The sequence below is a fragment of the Solenopsis invicta genome, chromosome 2, assembly GCF_016802725.1.
Source record: "Solenopsis invicta isolate M01_SB chromosome 2, UNIL_Sinv_3.0, whole genome shotgun sequence".
Taxonomy (NCBI): domain Eukaryota; kingdom Metazoa; phylum Arthropoda; class Insecta; order Hymenoptera; family Formicidae; genus Solenopsis; species Solenopsis invicta.
The window spans coordinates 5,552,726-5,573,109 of NC_052665.1; the positions used below are offsets into that span (position 1 = coordinate 5,552,726).

At 36.1% G+C, this 20,384-nt stretch overlaps 4 protein-coding genes across 5 annotated transcripts; 2 read left to right on the forward strand and 2 right to left on the reverse strand.

Annotated features, from left to right (window-relative positions):
- Positions 1-1,193: 1,193 nt before the first annotated feature.
- LOC105199102 (venom metalloproteinase 3) lies at positions 1,194-6,613 on the forward strand. The gene is made up of 15 exons (XM_011166059.3): positions 1,194-1,440; positions 1,551-1,611; positions 1,862-2,100; positions 2,462-2,551; positions 2,668-2,857; positions 2,965-3,061; positions 3,354-3,483; positions 3,685-3,833; positions 3,933-3,985; positions 4,107-4,233; positions 4,508-4,654; positions 4,749-4,878; positions 4,988-5,095; positions 5,279-5,616; positions 5,855-6,613. Exons 1-14 carry the CDS (start codon positions 1,381-1,383, stop codon positions 5,591-5,593), a joined length of 1,896 nt encoding a protein of 631 aa, XP_011164361.1. The 5' UTR covers positions 1,194-1,380; the 3' UTR covers positions 5,594-5,616; positions 5,855-6,613.
- Positions 5,507-8,140, reverse strand: LOC105199099 (homologous-pairing protein 2 homolog). Of its 2 annotated transcripts, XM_011166055.3 has the most exons (4): positions 7,867-7,979; positions 7,410-7,579; positions 6,861-7,340; positions 5,507-5,630 (listed from the first exon to the last, which is right to left on the reverse strand). In XM_011166055.3, the coding sequence occupies exons 2-3, from the start codon at positions 7,560-7,562 to the stop codon at positions 6,891-6,893; spliced, it is 603 nt and encodes a 200-aa protein (XP_011164357.1). In that variant the 5' UTR covers positions 7,563-7,579; positions 7,867-7,979; the 3' UTR covers positions 5,507-5,630; positions 6,861-6,890. The 2 variants fall into 2 exon arrangements, with proteins under 2 accessions (XP_011164357.1, XP_011164356.1); XM_011166054.3 differs by lacking the exons at positions 5,507-5,630; positions 7,867-7,979 and adding an exon at positions 7,988-8,140 and having other exon boundaries at positions 5,798-7,340.
- Positions 8,141-8,756: 616 nt separating this feature from the next.
- LOC105199103 (NADH dehydrogenase [ubiquinone] 1 alpha subcomplex subunit 9, mitochondrial) lies at positions 8,757-10,834 on the forward strand. The gene is made up of 7 exons (XM_011166060.3): positions 8,757-8,860; positions 9,045-9,253; positions 9,391-9,684; positions 9,767-9,933; positions 10,013-10,144; positions 10,219-10,408; positions 10,527-10,834. Exons 1-7 carry the CDS (start codon positions 8,821-8,823, stop codon positions 10,707-10,709), a joined length of 1,215 nt encoding a protein of 404 aa, XP_011164362.1. The 5' UTR covers positions 8,757-8,820; the 3' UTR covers positions 10,710-10,834.
- Positions 10,835-15,042: 4,208 nt separating this feature from the next.
- LOC105199104 (chondroadherin) lies at positions 15,043-20,311 on the reverse strand. The gene is given in 4 exon segments (XM_011166062.3): positions 15,043-16,757; positions 16,759-16,974; positions 18,398-18,514; positions 19,373-20,311. Coding segments are annotated over 4 exon segments (1,212 nt in total). The 5' UTR covers positions 19,391-20,311; the 3' UTR covers positions 15,043-15,896.
- Positions 20,312-20,384: the final 73 nt, after the last annotated feature.

The window sequence follows — 20,384 nt, forward strand, 5'->3', positions numbered from 1 at the left end:
TCATGTTTCGTCATTCTCCTACCCGCATGTATATAATTTATATAATTAGAAAAATTACATAATAAATTATATAATTATATAAATTGCGTAATCATCTAGAGAGATATAAAATATAAAAGCCTGGAACATTTCAAAAAAAGAAACTCGTATATACGTCTTTTATGCTAGTCTAGTTTAAAAGAAAAAAAGATAAATTAGAACGAAAATATAAATCATAAAAATGGTATTATAGATCTTTGAAGAACCTCAATGGAGAAATCCATCGCCATTAACATCTGCACTATAAGGTAGTTGCAGATGATCGTTGACTGATTAACGTAACAAGAGCAAATGCCGCTGCGTCTCGTGATATAACGTGATATAACGTGTCCCGTCATGTCTTTTAATATTTTTTATTCGGTGTTTGTCAACTGTCGCATGTTCAATCGACGCGGATTCAATCGACGCGGATCTGTAATTAAAAGAAATACGAGAATGTCCCACAGTCGTATATCGCGGTTCGCGTGATAAACGATTTATTTGGCAACAAGCAGACACAAAAATATATCGCTCGAACGTCAGCGAGCGAAAGAATTCGGGAAGACGTCCTTCGGAAAAAAAAATAATTATTTATGTACGAATTTGCGTCTCGAACAAGCACACACATCAATCAGTTGTAGATTAACGCAATTGGATATCAAATTAATGTACATCTTTTCTTTTTCCGAGAAAATTATAGCATATTGATTATCAATAACTTTTTACAGATAAAATAGTTTATTATGAATGTTTATTTCTAATGTTCTATGATTGTTCTGTCTAAAAACGCCTTAAATGTTTCTGTTTATTAATCCGACTTTTTTTGTTATTTTATCCTTTTTACTTTTTATTATCCTTAAGAATAATAAAAGCTAAAAAAGAATTTTTGCGTAATTTTTACCAAAGTAAAATAGTTCACGATATATTTTTATTATAGAATAAGAGCAATTTAAGCGATCAAAAATATCATAAACGGTTCCGCAACTTGATCTTTGAGAAGATGTTTGATACACTTCAAGTCTTTACGCATGTCGTCTGTCACACATAAGAATTATGAATTTGTATAATTCTTTCTTCATTACTGTTCTCGCGCCCAAATCATAAGTTATATGTACAAGTGTTCATATAATCGCGCGCACAGATCAAACAACGGCTAAGTAATTTATAGGGGCACGAAATGGTCCTTTCTCGTATTCAGCCTACGGGCTCTCTTACCGAAAGATCAGGGTATTCGCGAACATCGATACGCGCAAGAGAGATTGCAGTTTGTTAATTAATTTGATGCCGAACGATTCATCTGGTTTCGGTAAAATTACAAAAAAAAAACGAAAAATTAGGAGACCGCCTCTCGCTGGATAGAAAATGTTTCGAGCGATATTTCTGCTGTGCCTGGCTGGGATACCATTTTCACAATGCAAGCAGGTAACACTCGGAACATAAGAATAAAATTTAATTAAGTTCTTATTTTTGTCCGCATAAAAGTAAAAAGTATAAAATCAAAATATTAGAAGTCAGAGGACGTATTTTTTCAGCTTCACGAGTACATGACGCCGGACGAAGTGATGTCAGTTTTCCACAAACCGCATCACCTTGGTGAGTGTGAATTTAGAACTTCTTTTAGAAGTCTATTTTTTAATTTAATCGTAGAAAAATATCTTTACTTTTTTAATACTTTTCCAAAAGATATTTTTGCCGTATTTTATAAATTATACTTTTCTTAGATATAATTCAATAATCATTAATAATTTTATAATGTAATTACGATTATAATATATTACGGAATGGTCTCTCTCATTTGCATTATATAGTATTTTTTATAATCTTAAATTATATTAACTTTTAGTACCTGAGTACGATGTGGTGCCAGTAATGCATCGCGTGGCGAAGAGTGATATCGTCAAGAGGGATATCACCGATGTCAAAGAAAACACGAAAGAACTGAAGATGAAAGTCTTCAACGAAGATGTCAGATTGTACTTGACTCCCACGGAAGGTATCCTCGCCAATAAGGATACTCCTGTGTGGTCCGCCACAGCCGATTCGAAAGAACCCGAAGGATTGCGATATAAGGAAGTGCCTGAGGTACGTTTGATTCTAGCAGAAACCAAACGCATGAGATGCAAACCTCACGTGTGGCGTCTCTGAAATTTTATATCTTTATAATGTACAAATAAAAAATATATACGTGAGATATGTAGGCCTGCTAAAAATTTTTCTCAAAATTTTTGAACGAATTTGAATACTTTTAGAAATACCAAGAAAGTGTTTATATTTTCTTAGAATTTTTCGTGCATGTGAATTCTAAAATAAGATATAAAAAAAAGTTCTGAAGAATTCTAAACTATTTCTGAAAAGTGTTACAATTCGTATAAAAATTCTGAAAAAAATTTTCACTAGGGGATACATGAAGAGTTGTGAGTGATTAATTAATTATTTGTCGCAGGCTATGAAATATGTGGGGGTCTCGTTTCAAGATGTAAAAAGTACAAGCTCGGTTTTACTAAGTCCTACTGCTGACGGTCATGTACATCTGGTAAGGAGCCCAATTGTATATCCATTGTACAGAGTTGTTATTATAAATCAAATACTTTTTTCTTTTTTTATATGCACATAAATGTGAATCGACGACGTTTCGTTTTGTTTTCACAGGACGGGGTGATTAATAAAACATTAGCCATCAAATCTCTGCCGCAACGACTCTTGAAGAACGTTCTTTACGGAGGGCTCAATCTCTACGAACCGCATCATACGAACAACGTAACTGATGACGAAGACTTTGCCTATACGCATCATCACGTAGTGTACAGGGTGCCTTCGTCAGAGCAGTACGCAGATTTCAGTAAGTTACTTGAGTACTTACGTGAGAACGTCACGTACATATTCCTGAATTCGAATTTCCGTTCAAGCACTTTTGTCTTGTTAAAACTAATGTTAATGTTTCTTCAGACATTACAAATCCCCCGGAGAGCGAGAATGAGAAAGGCAATGCTCCGGACATCATTTATCCAGAAATCATAGTAGTGGCCGACTACAGCATTTATAAGTAAAATGATTATACATAAGTTATATAAATTATAAACAATCATAATTTTTATGTAAAGAACATATATTATTTTTTCATAATATATTAACTCTTTTTAATTAATTTAAAATATGTCTAGCTTCACTTTATGATTGCATTTTAAATCCGACAATCATAACGCACACAATTTACAGAACTGAAAAATACATTTAATAATTGACATAAAAATATTATTAATTGCCAAAAGATCCGTTTTGATCGAGAAATATACCACTCCTTATTTTTGTATTAACTTTTTTTTGTTTATTTGCAGATTAGTTGGCGGAAATCTCGAACAGGTCATAAAATATATCATCGCATTTTGGAATGGAGTCGATTTGAGATATCGTTTGCTAACCACGCCCAAAATTCGATTTAACATTGCAGGAATAATCGTAGCCACGGTAAGTTTTTAATATACTTAATATACTTCACAAATTTCATCAAATATAATTTACTATTATTTAGCAGCATATAAAACTTTTCTAGTTGTTTTGTATCAAAAGCTAAAACTAGATGACAAATTAAGTTAAATATTAATATATATGTTTAATATGTATCGTTGAAGTTATTTTTATAATGTAACGTTTTCCGTTGTGTTTCAGGACAAGGATGCGATTCCGTACTTGGAAAACAGTCGTTTTGAAGTTTCATCTGTAGATGCGGATCTTGCTCTACGCGGCATGGCCGATTATTTCTATCGTGAGCACAGATTCCCAACGGAGTTTTATGACATGGCAATCGCTATGACAAGGTAAATACTCGATAGTTTTCGTACGTTTCTGCATTTTTAATTTCTCAAGCCACTTAAGAATGTAGACGATGAGAAAAAAATGATACCATATAATTTCAGTTTGGATATGTGCAATATGATGACCGATGACTTCTGCGACACGTCAACTTTGGGTGAGTCTGCTGATACATCATATACGTCAAACACGGCACTTTTTGCGGGTGTCATTACTATAATTACGATCTTCAGCGGAAGCAAAAATATGAAATAAATATGGTAAATTTACGACCGTAGGATATGCGTACGTAGCCGGTGCATGCGACAGAAATGATACGAAGCATTCATCCGAGGCTGTAGGAATCGTCGAAGACAACGGTGGTTTTTCCGGTATTATCCCTACGGCCCACGAAATCGGTCATCTGTAAGTCTATATAATTTGCATAATCTGCTTTTTTATTAACGTAAAAGAAAGTTCCTTAAAAAAATTGCATTCACAAGTTTCAGTCAGAAGAGAAATTTAATCGCATCAAAATCGAATTTAATATCTTCTATATGAGACATATGCGAAAAAGAATCGCTTCTATGTCGTTAGAAATAATTACAAACACATGCGTGTAAAGAAGAAAAAGATATCACAGTAGCATATGCTCAATTATAAAAATATTTGATAATAAAGGAACATTTTCGCATTTCAGGATAGGAGCACGTCACGATGGCAATCCAAGGGGCGCCGGAGATTGTCCGCCTCATGAAGGCTTTATTATGACCAGTGGTTTGATGCTGCACGAGAATGGATTCGAATGGTCCACATGCAGCATAAATGCATTCTATCATTTTATCAAGTATGTATGACCGGCACGTATATTTTATCTTTATTTTTTTTTTCCCTTTTTTTTTTTAAATAAATAAATGGTATTAATTAAAAAATTATTTCAGCCAAGACAGAGCGAAATGCCTCTACAATGAGCCCAAAACGAGTGGTGTACCGGTGACGCGTATTTTACCCGGAACTTTGTTATCCTTGGACGATCAATGTATGCAGGTCTTTGGAACGGCGGCGTGTAACGTAAGTTGAAAAGTTATATCGTATAATTGCCATATTTTTTCGTATATAAAATTAATTTTATATTTTGAGAAAATTTTAAGAAAATGTACTATATATTTTTTCTTTACAGAAAGACGCTACGGTCTGCACGCGTTTAGAGTGTGAATATCCTGGAATTGAGGGCTACTGCAGAGCGTCCGCACCAGCGGCAGAAGGTTCTCCTTGCGGGGACGGTTTGGTAAATTCTTTTATTTTATATTTTAAAAATCGAATTCTTTGAGAAATATCTATTATCGTTAATACTATAAACATGAGACTGTAAGAAATCGTTTTTTTTTTAAATATGATTATACAAATTATTATTAAATAATTTAATACATATTAATGATATATAATATCTATTATCTAATATTTTTTTTAGATCTGTCTTAATGGCAAATGCGTGCTAGAAGGAATAATAAAGGACAAAGAGAAGAAGAAATTATTAGAGAAATTCCTACCGAAATTCAATCTTCAAAAGATCGAAAAACATCCATGGTTCAATTTTTTTAAAAACATAGCGAATAAAATAAAAGACAAAGTAAAGGACATAGCGGAGGGCGTACTGGACAAGACCAAAGACGTAAAGGACACACTTAAAGACACACTGAAGAAGACCAAAGATGTAAAGAACAAGTTGAAAGGCACACTGAAGGATACACTGAAGGGCACACTGATGGGCACACTTCTCTCGTGAAGATAAATATCAATGCTGTTGAAGTAAAATCAATTTGCTGAAATTAGAAAATGCGAATACCGCTTGAGATTTATTTAAATTACGTTTCTAAAAGAAACGCTCAGTCTTCTTTTATTATTGCACATATGCTTATAATTGCATTTATATCATTCAATTTTTTGTATGTACACGCAACTTTCTGGTACAAGGGAAAAAATATCATGATAAATCATTACTCTTTTTAATAAGATGAAAATAAATATTTCAATCTATGTATTACAGGACACATACATATTGATACATCTATCGCCGCACTCTACACTCTACATCGTTGTTGCTGCTTTAATGGGATACATAAGAACAAAACAATGAGATACACTTTGTACATTATTAGGATATATAATTTTATATTCTTTTAAGAATATATTATATCCTTAATGAAATTTTTCTATCCTTTGTACAGTAGTTTATGTATGTAAATACAGAGGAAGTCACGTATGCACACATAATTCGCAATAATATCAGCATATTGCAAATTTCACATACATTCCAAAAAACAATCATATTCTCTCTTAGTCGCAGACAGGATAAACAAAAATTTCACTTTGTGATACCTCAACATTTAATCATACTTTCTACATTGGCTGTGTATGATTACATGAAGATGCAAAATAGATCTTATAGTGTGACTGACGTAGTCGCGAATTTATATAATAAACACAACAAAACTGAGATTCAAAAAGCTATGGATCAATTGGTGACAAATGGGAAGCTATTTGAAAAAGTTTTCAGTTGCAAATTAAATTTCCATGGATTTAACTTCCCAAAATTAAAAATTGCCAATACTTTGACATTTTTCTGAAACTTAAAATGTGTATTTTCATATAATTTTTTATATCAATCGTATTGTAATGCTTTACATTACGTTAGAGACATCTACGATTAGAGATAATATGATAATTTGAAATGTTTCATATAATGCAAAAGAAAAACTGTAAAAAAATATATAAACTCAAAATAAACGTCTATCTGCTATAATTAAAATTTTTTAATAATAATCGGCATGTGCTACTTATCAATTTAAAGCAATTCTATTTAATTCAGCACACATTTTAATGCAATTATTGCAGCAATGAGATCTAAATAGTTTCTTATGCATATATAAATGAACATTTATTAGACAAGTTAATATAAAAATATTTCACTTTGTTCATTAAATATAAATATGACTTTACATGTAGGAAATTAAAACAAAAAATAAATACAAGAATGATACAATAATTCCCACCTCGAGAATTAAGAACTCCATCATGGATTATTATACAGTCGTCGAATCTATGCCCACTTCCTCGTACAATTCTTCTTTGCTACCAGGATAATTTTCCAAAATGCAGTCTATTATCTCAACACATATCTTCTTCCTTTTTAAATATTCGCGTGAGTATTCATCCAAACTCTCTTGAGCCTTTCGTTTAGACTCTTGCAAATTTTCATTACCACTTGATTCCATCAGCTCATCCAATTTATGTGTCAACTCTTTTACACTTTTCTGTAGAACAATTTTTTCTTTCTGTGCGTCTTCGAGTGTCAAACTTGACTTCAAAGAGGCCAGAAGTGCATCCTGTTCTTTCGTTTCTTTCATGACTTCCTGATATTTACTCTCAAGTTCATTGGCATGATTCTGTAGTTCCTTGTCAATCCGCATTAGCTCATCAGTGTCCTCCTTGAAATCTTGCATTATGCAATATACCTTCTGTTTTCCATAAACCTGCCAAGATAAGAATAGCATTTATTTTAAATATTTTATTTTTTATACAACCTATAAGCATGGCATTACTTTTTCAAACAGTTTTCCATCATTCACCAATTGATCCATAGCCTTTTGAACTGCGGTTTTATTGTGTTCATTATGTAAATTCGTGACTACGTCAGTCACACTGTATGGTCTATTTTGCAGCTTCATATAATCAAATACAGCCTTCACAGCCATTGTGTCTCTTTAACTAACTATAACATAAAAATTGATATACTGTACACATTATTAACAAATAAAATTGATATATTAGATACATTAATAATAAATATTTGAGATGTCGCGAAAGGAGTAGTATTTTAGAAATATTTACTATAAATGGAAATTACAAAGAGTAATTCAATATGTACATTTAAATTGTATATAGAATCATAAGTAACCGAGAAGCGATACACATATACGTAAAGAACATCTAATAACAAAGAGAAATTATTACTGTAATTGCATTCATTTGTTTATTACTTTCTCCCTGTTCTCTTACCCCTATCTTGAATTTCCGATTTTATATGATTAAGATGTTTGCAAACAATGTGATACGACGTCAGAAGCCGCTTGATATTTACCGGCAGAATACTCGAAAAATACATAGTTCCTCTACTTACTCATAAAATATCAACGTTGGTCTAATATCGCGCGCGAGTCGCTTTGGACGCTTTGTCCAAATTACCAAATATAAAACGCGTTCAGGAGAAAGATAATCACAAATACGCATCCTTCGATAACCTCGAAAACTTCCGAAATGATTGGAATATATCTGGTGACGCACAAAATCCAAATTCAAATTTCGCGCCTTTCAACTAAATAATTCAGTGATAAATATTAAAAACCATTTTGCGATGAATTTCGGGACGCGGCAATTTCTTCTCTTCCACAGACCTCTGTCGGATATTTTTGGAAATACATTTGTCTGCCTGTCCTTTATTACCTCTGTCGCGAAATTTGAATCTGACAGATCAGGTTTTTTTCCTGATATACATTCTTTTTTCCTGATAACTGATGAATTCTTATTATTAAGATAATGTGATTTAACAAGACGCAATGTAAATTATAATGACTGAAAGCAGATTCAAAAATAAATATAATCAATATCACTGTTGCTCAATTAATACAATTAATTGTTACAATTAACATTACAATTAATATAAATTAATACAAAATAAGAAATTAATATAAAATATTTATTATATGTCCGTTTTACGAAAATATTAGAACAATTGCGAACGTGATTTTGGAATGATATTAGATGAATTTAAAAAACTAGCAGAAATTTTTATAGCACATAATTTTTCTAGTTTAACAGATATAAATCATTTAATTCTTTTCATACAAGCAACAATAAAACAAAATCTTTAAAAATATCTGTTATCTTTAAAGTGACAGCATTAGTTGATCGCATCAACGAATTCCGCTCAGTCCATATGGATGGCCGAGAAAGATGGCCGCCTTGATTCCGAGGTATACTCTACAAGCAGCAAGTAAGATTGTCATGTTACTTACGCCTTCTAATATGCGGCACTTTTGTTCGAAACCGAGTTACACGAACGCTCAAATAATAGACTAAAATCGTCCATAAATTCTTTCACTTGCGCGCCGCGTGTCAGATATCGTTTTGCAATTACATAACCAATAGTTTACACTTGTGTTTTGTGTGTATTTCAGGAAAGCAGACAACATGCATCGCGGCGGTCGCGGTGCAGGCGAATCATTACTCGTCGGAGCCGCGAATCATCAAGAATCCAACTACCGCTTCTTTAAAGAAGGGCACAGGTGGCCGTAGCTCCTTCAATGGGATAGTATGCACGCTGTTCGGCTCAACTGGATTCGTTGGGCGCTATTTGTGCAATCGCCTTGGCAAGATTGGTACTCAGGTACATACAATGCGTTGAAATGAAGAAGGCTGGAGATATCAGCTTGTGTAATAGCAGCAATTTTTACAACAATATATTGATATGATCGAGATACAATATAAATAGCTTTTTAATTGATTAATACGCTTTGTTTGCAGTTGGTGCTGCCATACAGAGGTGACATGTATAACTGCTTGCCTCTGAAGCTCTGCGGAGACCTGGGGCAAGTCCTGTTTCATCCGTTTCATCTACGCGACGACGAATCAATAAGAAAATGTATCAAGTACTCCAATGTCGTTATCAATCTAATTGGTCGAGATTGGGAAACTAGAAACTTCACTTTTCATGAGGTGAATGTTGAGGGAGCCAGGAGAATTGCCAGACTATGCAAAGAAGCCAATATCGAACACTTTATTCATGTGTCTGCCTTAAATGTGGGTGATGAATTGGAGGTAAATTGAACTACGTTTGTATTTCATATTAAATTATAACGCATTTACGATTATTTTGCATTAATAATAATCCTGTATTTAGTCACATATATTGAAGGACGGTTCTCAGTACCTTCGTACAAAATGGGAAGGCGAATGTGCAGTGCGAGAAGAATTTCCTGAGGCTACAATAATTCGGCCCTCAGATATATGGGGTCAAGAGGACCGATTTTTACGTTTGTACTGTGGCATAATGAGACATCATTTTAGGTAATTTTGCATGGAACTAAATTTTCTAGCATATTAGACATTCTTTACAAAATTTCTAATAACACAACACTTTTCATAGAACTGTACCAATGTGGGAAAAAGGTGAAAAAACAGAAAAGCAGCCAGTGGCTGTATACGACGTCGCCAAAGGTATTACAGCTATTGCAAAAGATCCTAAACACACGGCTGGCAAAACTTACCAGTTTGTCGGGTATGGATTGTTACATTTGATTGTATCATCCCGATCATTTTTGTAAAATGTTAATGAATATTTTATTTACGCAGGCCGAATCGTTATAAACTATCTGAATTAATAGACTGGTTTCATCGGATACGGATACGCGATCCAGTCGAAGACGGTTACAGGAGATTTGATTTGAAATACGCTCCGCTTTTTAAACTTAAAGTTTCTTTGAACGAATTAATAAGTACTGCACATCCATTAGGATACTTGAGCTGGGAACATTTAGAAAGGGTATATTTTAATTATATTAGGAAAGAACACATGCAAATTAAAAATAGATTAGATTTAAAAATAGATTTAGGTAGTAAATTAAATAATATTATTAAATATAATATTTTGTGATTTACAGGAAACGATATCTGATAAAATATCAAATGAATTGCCAACTCTAGAAGATCTTGGCATCGATTTAACGACAATGGAATCAAGAATGCACTGGGAACTGAAACCGTGGCGTAAAGATCATCAATATATGGAGAGTGTTGGCGAATACGATCCTGTTCCGAATCCACCAATCGTTGCAATGCATTAAATACTTTCTAACAATGCGTTAGATTAATATATAGAATGTAATATGTACTCTGTTAAAGTGATACTTGCTGTAAAGAGTATGTTGTTAATTAAATATCGCGGTCTTAAGAAGATCTTAAAAAAATATCTATATATTACAGAATAAATTAATACCAGACTTCGGAAAAAAAAGAGAGAGATTATGTTGCCCGACTGTTGGCACACCTGGCGAAGGAAACGTCGCGCGCGCTTCATACGCCTGCCTGACCGCCATATTGGCTTCGTCTCGTTCAAACGGCAACGGTCGGTCGGTCGAGACTGCGCGAAGTCGCATCGCAACTCGCATTTTCGACGTTTTATACGAGACGTTTTTGATGCGAAAGCGACTGTCGGTAGTGCTACCTCTAAGTAAAGTGCCGCGTATTTGTGCTAAGTGTGAATCAAGACGAATCGTCGTGAGGAGGATCTTGGATCTCGAGCGTTCTAGAGCTGCGGTCGAGACAGAGCTGAACGGAGCGACCAGCGGCGGACAGTGAGTCAATTTGTACTTGTATCTACTATTTATTCGTTTCTACAATTTGATATTCGTGACTTGTCCCCATTGCGTACGCGTAAATCATCATTGGTACAATGCTACGAGACGAATTAATCGATCACGCGAAAACGGTTAGAACGGGAACGATTTGAAGTTGACTTCAAATCGCGTACGCGCGTTCGACGCTTCCTTCGCCAGGTGTGCCAACAATCGGGCGACGTTCTTTCCGAAGCTACGTGAATATTGGCATCGTAGTGTATATTAACGTTATAGAGATGGCGTTATCAGTTAAATCGTAGGCCACTCTCCAGCCTTTTCCTTTTTCTTTCTTTCGATTTTCTCGTAAAATCTATCCTATCCAAGTATTTTTTTTTTGGATACGTGTTTTTATTTTACGAAAGAGGATTTTGTGATCTGTGTCAAATCAATACAAAAATTAATTTATTGTGTAAAGCATCGGTATTTAGGATTCTTTTAATATTTAATATACATGTATATTAAATTATTTAAAAATTTCACGAATTTTAGATGAATAATACGAATAATTGATTTACCGAATCTTCTACAAATCACATTCATATAACCAAAAACTATACTAATACATAATAGTAAAATCGAATTAAAAAAAAAGTTTGTTTTACAAGAATGGAATCTTCTTGATATTAGAAAATTGTATAACATTTGTAGAAATCACATGAGACTACACATTAATGTTTTATTCCATTTATTATATGACGGGACATTCTAACTACAATGAAAGATTACAGTTTTCAATAATCGTGTCTATTAAACGCTATTTCAAACATTGGTAAAAAATATAAGCTAGGTTGGTCCTCGGTTATTATGCTGACCGAAGGCCAAGCAAATCTTCCATTACGAACGGCAGCGGAATACGCTTTATATAGTGCTTTTTTTTGCTTTTTTTAATTTTAAGCATAATGTAGCATTACCTCGTAATTCTGATTTATTTCGTATATAGCCATTGGACGCCAATGTACTTTTATCTATGAAGCAGTATTTTTTTTTTTTTTTCACGAACTCGATTATGCGAAGAACAAAATGTTCTGTGATATATATCGTTTAAAATTCCCTACTTGATACTTTCTTCGTTTCTTCGTATTCTCAACGATATCAAGTAAATACAAAACGTTGGCACAATAAACATTTTTATACAAAGTAGTATACTGCGTATACGACCGTTCACAGTATCAAATGTAACTCGGAAGCATTTCGTATATCGTGACTATTAAGGGAGTCAATGCCTCGTCTAATTAATGATGCATCAGATGTCGGCGTCGATGAAAGCAAATTTTCGCATGCGGTTTCTAATGTATAAGACAATAAGCAATTTACTAAGTTAACGCTGACAAGATCAACAGCGCAACGATGTTGCAGAATTTAAGAGTATTCCACATTAATAGAAATCCTCGTTTTATCGACATTACGCTCGACTTTTTATGCACGCTCACAGGCGTACAAAAAAAAAGATTTATATTGATGGTAATTAATTATTCTTCTAAAGTGTTGAGCATGTGATACAGTGTTATCCACTTTCATCCCGTTGCACTTATAAAAGATACACGGATTAAAAGGTCTTGACGTAAGTAGGTTTCAGACTAGTATCGGACAATCTAAAATTTAAAAACTGAATCTTTCAGTAAACTATTTTTTTTTCTCTTTTTTAATTCAAACTTTAACATTATATTGCATATTTCTTCACTTTACAAATAAATTTTATTTCAAAGTTATTTTAGAAGAAACTAATATTTGATTTTCGGATTAAAAGTAAAAATCAGATTTCTACAACGAATCCCCCCTCCCCTCTCTCTCTCTTTCTTTTCGTCTGTCTCTTTTAAACCGTGTAATTTCGTGCAGGAGAAACTGTTACATTTTAATCTCTTTCCGATATAATCTTGCGCGTCAACGCAATTAAGCGTGTGTACTTAACCACTAGATACTTTCATCTCGTTTCCGATTTATTTAAATGATCCCTCAGTTTATACTAATAGGATCGTAAAGCGGGTGTGAACGTACAGGCGCATAGCTCGGATTCCTGGACCCGGAAGTAAGATTTGTAGTGGACCTATTTAGAGATAAGACTCTCCAAAATTATATATATTATTAATTATTTATATATCTAGCTTTTTAATATTATATTATGTCAAGATATGTTATAATGCGAAATTTTGTTAGTAACTAATATTTAAATTACAACGTGTATGTATACGTGTATATGCGATATAAAAAAAAAATCTAGTCGGAGGCTCTTCACTTAGCTTGGATAAAATTTCATTATACTTTTGCTTTTCCTATTTCAATGTCTTTAAAAAAAAAAAGAAACGTATCCTATGCACGTCCACGCAAAATTCGCAGCCTCAAGTAAGTGCGACAGTGCTGGTCCAGTATGCCGGCCAGTTAAAGCTCGTATAACGTTCTATCTCTCCTGACGCTATTCCGGATCGTGTATTCGCGGAATTCGCTGTCTCAGTCATTAAAACCAAAAAAAACGTGAAAATTGTATAAGCTCGCGTTATTGTTACACGTTTCAGAGTTTTAATTTAAAAAAAGAAACAAGCATTTGCCGCTGTAAAATGAGTCTAATGCACAGAATAAGATATAAAGCGTAAAGTTCGCGTTCAAGTTAAATTATCGCATTCACCAAATCATAGGCAACAGTATATAAATGACAGTATAAAATTCTCTTTTATATAACATGATAAATAATGTAATGGCAACATGATTGTAAGATGTGCGAATTTAGATTTTTAGATGTCGAATCGAATCGAATTGTTGACACGTAATTTTTACATAATTAACACAATTGTTATTAATTATTTTTATTAAATATTAATATGACATTTAATATTTTTATTAAACAATACATTTAATTTTTTTATTAAATATTAATATGACAATTAATATTTTTATTAAACAATACAATTATTTTTTTATTAAATATTAATATGACAATTAATATTTTTATTAAACAATACAATTATTTTTTTATTAAATATTAATATGACAATTAATATTTTTATTAAACAATACATTTAATTTTTTTATTAAATATTAATATGACAATATTTTTATTAAACAATACATTTAATTTTTTTATTAAATATTAATATGACAATTAATATTTTTATTAAACAATACATTTAATTTTTTTATTAAATATTAATATGACAAAATATTAATGGACAACGACAACAGATTTCTTTATATTGCAACTGAAAAAAATAATATTGACTGTATGATATAAAATCATTTTACACATGTGATTCTGTAAGATTGTCAATATGTAATATATGACTTGATTATTACTTGAATTACTTTCTCAGATTTGAAACTTTCAAATGGTTTGGATTCGAATCGTGTAGAGATTCAAATTCGAATCAAATCAAAATCTTACTTGATTCAATTCGATGCGATTCGACAATGATTCGCACATCTCTATATCATAATAATTATCGTAACCTTTTCGGATACGATATAATAGAAATATACGCTCTTTAAATATTCGCGTTTCTACCAAGATCAATGAACAAAGAAATAGTTTCGACTCTAGATAAACGATCTTCTCGATATGTGTGATCACTCGTTTGTTCACTTTCATACGTGCGAGAGGATATGTATCCATTTGGCAGTGTAATGACTATAGCTTTTTTCCCGCTGATTTACTGCCGTGACAGTGGCTTTTCGCGCAAATAAAACTCTCGTTACGTTGCATACGAACGTACGTACAACTCGATCCGATATTATCGAGACTAATAATGCGGATAAATGTTACGGGGACACCAGGAGCTCCTTTATTGCTATCTTTTTTTCAATTTTTGTATACTCTGTATTCCCGTATCCCTTCAATGCTGATATTCTTCTCAGTTAACGACGGGAAATATCACATCGTACAACAATCTATAAAAAGCTCTCACTTAATCCTGTCTGGATGAGTTTTTACCACGATGGAATATTGATTTCACTTGGTAAAACTGAATTAAACGCAGCAGCTGATAAATTTGGCTTCTACATTCTCGAGACTAGTTCGCAGTGAAATACATGACGATTAATTTGGACAAATAGAAGAACAGAATTTCTCTCGAAGTTTAAAAGTATCTTCTAACAAGCAAAAAAAAAGAATAAGAGAAAGGAAAACTTTTTACGATTGGATTATACGATCAACAATGTTAGAAATTAAAATTGGATTTCTATTCAATTTGCTACAAATTGCTGACGGGACAAATTTACATTAAATTTGGTACCGCGAATCGAAATTTTATCTGCTAATAATAACAACAACTTCGTAGACCTAGTTGAAGTTTGCAACTTGTCGATTATTTCGAATCGCGGGACTACCCTTCTTTTTCTAATGTGAATTCCTCTTACATCATCAAGTCATAGAAGATCGATGCGATACTCTACAGTGATGATACTATACAGTATACCTAATGTAATTGGTACGAGACGTCTTCTCGCTTCGTCAACTTTACCGGACTGCGAGAACCTTGCTGCACGAGGAAGACGGCGAAGATGGAAGACCTCTCGGCACCACACAAGCCGTACAGTAAGCGCGCAAATATATCAATCGTTCTCTCATCGCCTCGAGCGCATCTATGTAGGATTCAAGCGCGGTAAACGGAACGTCGAGGAGTCGGCGGAAGCGCTGGAAGCTCACGCTCATCGGAAGAAGTTTGTCGAGAATAGGAAGACGATCAGCAGCAGCGCCGAGAAACGGGACACGCCGACGACGCCCGAGCCCAGATTGTCCTGGATCACGTTGTCGTGGCATCGCGCGACCAGATCGAAGTCGACGACGTTCATAGGCTTGCCGTTGTACTCGAACGGCGAGATGCAATAGTTACGGCGCTGAAACTCGACGCTGTTGCCGCGGGCGAAGTCGCTCTCGAGGACGTTGTGCGCCTGGCAGTCGCAAGGGAAGTGATTATCGATCGCGCTGATCGTGTCCACCTCGAGGACGACGTCCCTGGCGTGGCGCGGCGCCTCCAGCACGTGATTACCGTGGAAACGCAGGATCTCGATGTAATTTTCGTGGCGCAGGTGTAGACGCTCGATCAGGTCGATCTTGTTGTTGAGCACGTTGAGACGACCGACGTGCGCGAGGCCGGCGAACGCGTTTCTCTGCACCACGCCGAGATCGCTCTCCTGAATGTAGATCGAGTGCACGTGCGACAGGCCGCGGAAGGTGTAGGCCTGCAGCCCGGACAGGTCCATGTAGCTGAGCTTGAGCAGACCGACGTACTGGAGGCCGTCGAAGGCCTCCTGCTCGATCGTACGGATGCCGGACGGGAAGATGAGATTGTTAACATTGGTGAGGCCGGCGAACGCGTGGCTGTGGATCGTCAGTAACGGATTGTTGCTCAGCAAGATCACGTTCACGTTCGACGTGCCGGCGAACGAGTAGCCCTCGACGTAGCGGATCTTGTTGTTGGCCAGCAGCAGCACCGAGACGTTCTGTAGCGCGGCGAACGAGAACTTCTCGATGCACGGCAGTGGCGTGTGCTGGATCGACAGCTCGCGCCGACAGCTCGCGCAGCCGGTTCAGGCCGCGAAACGCGAACGGCCGTATGGAGGAAATGTTATTGCCGTCCAGGGTGAGCTTACGTAGAACCCGGAGACCGGCGAACGCGTCACCCTTTATCACCGGGAAGTTGTTCTTCGTCAGAGACAGCTCCTCCACGGACTCCGGCAGCAGCTGCGCCGGGATGTCCTCGAGACCACCTGTATTGCAGAGTACCTGCAAACGGAAGCCACCAAGTTTATTTCGGGAGGGCGTAAACATATTGCAGATATCTTATAACGATGGAAATCGTTTTAACACGTAACTCAATGAGTTCGTAGGATGACATATACACGGCGCCACTATTTGACAAATCCATATGATTTTTAGGAAGTACAAATCTTGAAACGATACGTGTTAAAATTTCATGACAATCTGACGTTTTAGTTCACAACTTTCGGTGGTTTTAGTGACACTACTTTTGTAATTTTCCAAACAATGGAAAAAATCTGAATTTCGTGTGTTGATAAAGCATTGCTTTTTAATGGGAAAAAAATACTGTTCAAGCAAACCAATGGCTTGACAAGTGAACGGTATTTTTTTCCATTAAAAGGGAATGCTTTATCAACACGTAAAATTCACATTTTTCCATTGTTTTAAAAATTACAAAAGTGCGTTACTAAAACCACTGTAAGTTGTGAACTAAACGTCAGATTGTCATGAAATTTTGACACGTATCGTTTGAAGGTTTGTACTTCCTAAAAATCATGTGAATTTGTCAATAGTGGCGCCATGTATATGTTATCCTACGAACTGTTACGTATTATCTATCGTAACACTTGTAATAAAAAAGAATTGATCAATAATATTTAAAAGTCCTATCGTAGAGACTTGATTTCCAGGGATTTAAAGACATCTCGCGATTTCTTTTCGAGAACTTCCCACGAGAATATATGTTGCCGCTTAAATTTTCTTTTCGCTCCTCCCCTTTTCAGTTTTTAAATGATTTATGAGAAAATGATGAGAAAAAAAGGACTGTATTTATTTTAGCTTTTCAATTTCCCATATGCTAATTTTCTAGACATGAAATCCCAGTGGGATCTAAAGGGGTTAGGACCTAACCAGATAAATTTGCATAGGTGCATAAGCACGTGCATAAGGAAATTAATTGATCCATTAGCACATGCATAAGGAAATGAATCAATCAATTTCCTTAAGTACATGGCTTATGCAGCTATGCAAGTCTGGATAATGCATTATCATTTATTTTCATTTCTTATTTATATATTGATATAGCATCTTTAAATCTATAATTTTAACTTAATTATGCTTAATTTATGCTTTAATTTGAGATCCTTTCAAAGTCTCCGACTCATCCGGTTTATCAGCTACGAATTTTTAAAGATGGTTAAAAATGTTTTTTTGGAGATTTCAACCTCAATTATCTCGAAAATCTGATGATGTAACATTTTCACTTACGGATTCGAATTTAACGTATCAAAAAACTGCGGAAAATCACTCGTCTTTTTCAAACGGTAAAAATTGTGCAGGCCTGTGCTACAATTTGTCTACTATTTGCATATTTATTGAAGTGTACGAATCAATCTGCTGGAAATAATAAAAGGATTAAAAACGTATGTTACAAAAATTGGTTTCCTACCTGTTTTGGAGATAAACATATGCATTCCGATGGACAGTCCCGGCTTCTCGTCGTAGTAATCTCCAAGTTGGAGGTATAATTCACTGCTGCTATGCATAGCAGATAGTAAATGCAGATCTGGGAAGTATCAAAATACGCGCAGTTATAAACAAAGTACACGAAGAAGTTTCTTTGTACATTGATTCGTGCACCGATCGCAGCGTATGTTATGTTAACTTTAAATCGGATGAGTTCACATCTCACCGGAAATATTATGTTAACTTTAAATCGGATAAGTTCACATCTCACCGGAAATATAACAACTCTGAGAGTCCAATTGAAGAAATTAAAGAAACACATGAAATAAAAATAATATAAATGAACGAATAATTTTACTAACGGAGGAAAAAAGAAAGAGAGGAAGAAATGAAAAAGAAAAAGTGAGAAAGCAAGAAAAAATCTATTTATTACATATTTTTTTAATCGAACCACATTTGGAGAATTATGCAGCATAATCGTCGAGTAAAAAACCCAAATGATATATTTTTTACAGTTAATTTAATCAATGATGCATGACACGTTGATTATTAGGTTGGTGTGCATTTGTCAAATATGCAATGGAAACTGGAGCAAAACTGGAGTAAAATTGTCACGACGAATGCCTCGTACGTTATTCCGATACCCGGTTTTTATTTTTTTTTAATATTTTTATTCAAAGCGATTAAATTTTGCAATCTTCTTTTTCGGCTTGCCGTACTCGATCCAATACAAATCCCAAATGGAAATATAGAACGACCTTCGCACCAACCTAACATTCATCTATTCGATCATAGCAAGTTCGATCGTAGTCGATATTCGGCAAGTGCCGATCGAGGGAGGCGTAGTGCCGCGGACGGCGCGGCGTGAACGCATGCAAACGCACGAGATGCGTATGCACCCGCCGCTGCCGCCGCCGCCGCCGCCGCCGCCGCCACCACCGCATGCCCGGCTGCGTACCTGCGCCCTGCGATACATCAATCCCGGGATTTTTACGGCGCATGCCTCGGCATATCCGGGGTGAGAACGTCACGCGAGGCGATGTAGGCGAGATGCGTGTGTATGTGTACAACAGATATATATATAAATATATCTAGGGTTGAAACGGGGCCATCGTCGACGGAGAGTGTCGCACGACGCGTAGCACGACGCACCAGCTGCCCCGCCGAGGGGCTTTTTTTCTCCTTCACCCCGGGACGGCCACGCGCGAAAGCACACACGCACCCCCTCGCGCACGAACACTTGCACGCACCCACGCACGCACGCGTGCGTATCTGCCCGCGCGCGAATCCGCGTTCGACTCGCGCTCTCTTCTTTCTTCCTTCCGCGGGAACGTTTTCCGTCGCGGCCGTTCAACCACGCCGGACCACGACAACGACGAGGACGTAGACGTAGGTGATGTAGCGAAAGACGACGACGTGGACGACGTGAACGACGACGACGACGACGACGACGACGACGACGACGACGACGACGACGACGAGCGGGCGGAACGAGATTTCAGCATCCGTACGCGCGGCCGCATTCGCCGGCTGGGCTCGGGGCTTTATTTCTCCTCGGCCACCCTCTCGGCAACCCGGTACCCTCTCACTTTACCACCCCTGCCGCCACCGCCGCCGCCGCCACCACCGTTGCCACCACCGTCCGAAGACTCGAGCGCACTGCGCAAGCCCATAATTATCTTCCCCGCGCGCGTATCGTGGAATGAGGCTTATTAGCGGGACCAGTAACTGTGTTTCTCTCTGTCTGTCCTCTTCCCTCCTCGTCCTCCCTGTTTTTTCCCTCTCTTTCTCCGTTGCGTTGCGTACCCCTTTTCCCTCCATTCCCTCCATCCCTACCGAGAAGCCGAAAACTATGCCGTGGACTCCACATGCGAGTCATTTCGTCATTTAGGGTTTTGTCGACGTGCACCTGATGCATTCGGAAGATTCGATTAAGGCTCGCTCTCCCTTCCTCCACTTTCCGATTTATT

Excerpts from the sequence above, each read along its gene's own strand:
- LOC105199103 (XM_011166060.3), top strand. The coding sequence starts at position 8,821 with ATGGCCGCCTTGATTCCGAGGTATACTCTACAAGCAGCAA. Across the intron at positions 9,685-9,766 it reads ATGTGGGTGATGAATTGGAG|TCACATATATTGAAGGACGG; the intron begins GTAAATTGAACT and ends TCCTGTATTTAG. Across the intron at positions 10,145-10,218 it reads AAAACTTACCAGTTTGTCGG|GCCGAATCGTTATAAACTAT; the intron begins GTATGGATTGTT and ends TTATTTACGCAG.
- LOC105199102 (XM_011166059.3), top strand. The coding sequence starts at position 1,381 with ATGTTTCGAGCGATATTTCTGCTGTGCCTGGCTGGGATACCATTTTCA. Across the intron at positions 3,834-3,932 it reads ATGGCAATCGCTATGACAAG|TTTGGATATGTGCAATATGA; the intron begins GTAAATACTCGA and ends ATATAATTTCAG. Across the intron at positions 4,234-4,507 it reads GCCCACGAAATCGGTCATCT|GATAGGAGCACGTCACGATG; the intron begins GTAAGTCTATAT and ends TTCGCATTTCAG.
- LOC105199099 (XM_011166055.3), bottom strand. The coding sequence starts at position 7,562 with ATGGCTGTGAAGGCTGTATTTGATTATATGAAGCTGCAAAATAGACCA. Across the intron at positions 7,341-7,409 it reads ATGGAAAACTGTTTGAAAAA|GTTTATGGAAAACAGAAGGT; the intron begins GTAATGCCATGC and ends TTATCTTGGCAG.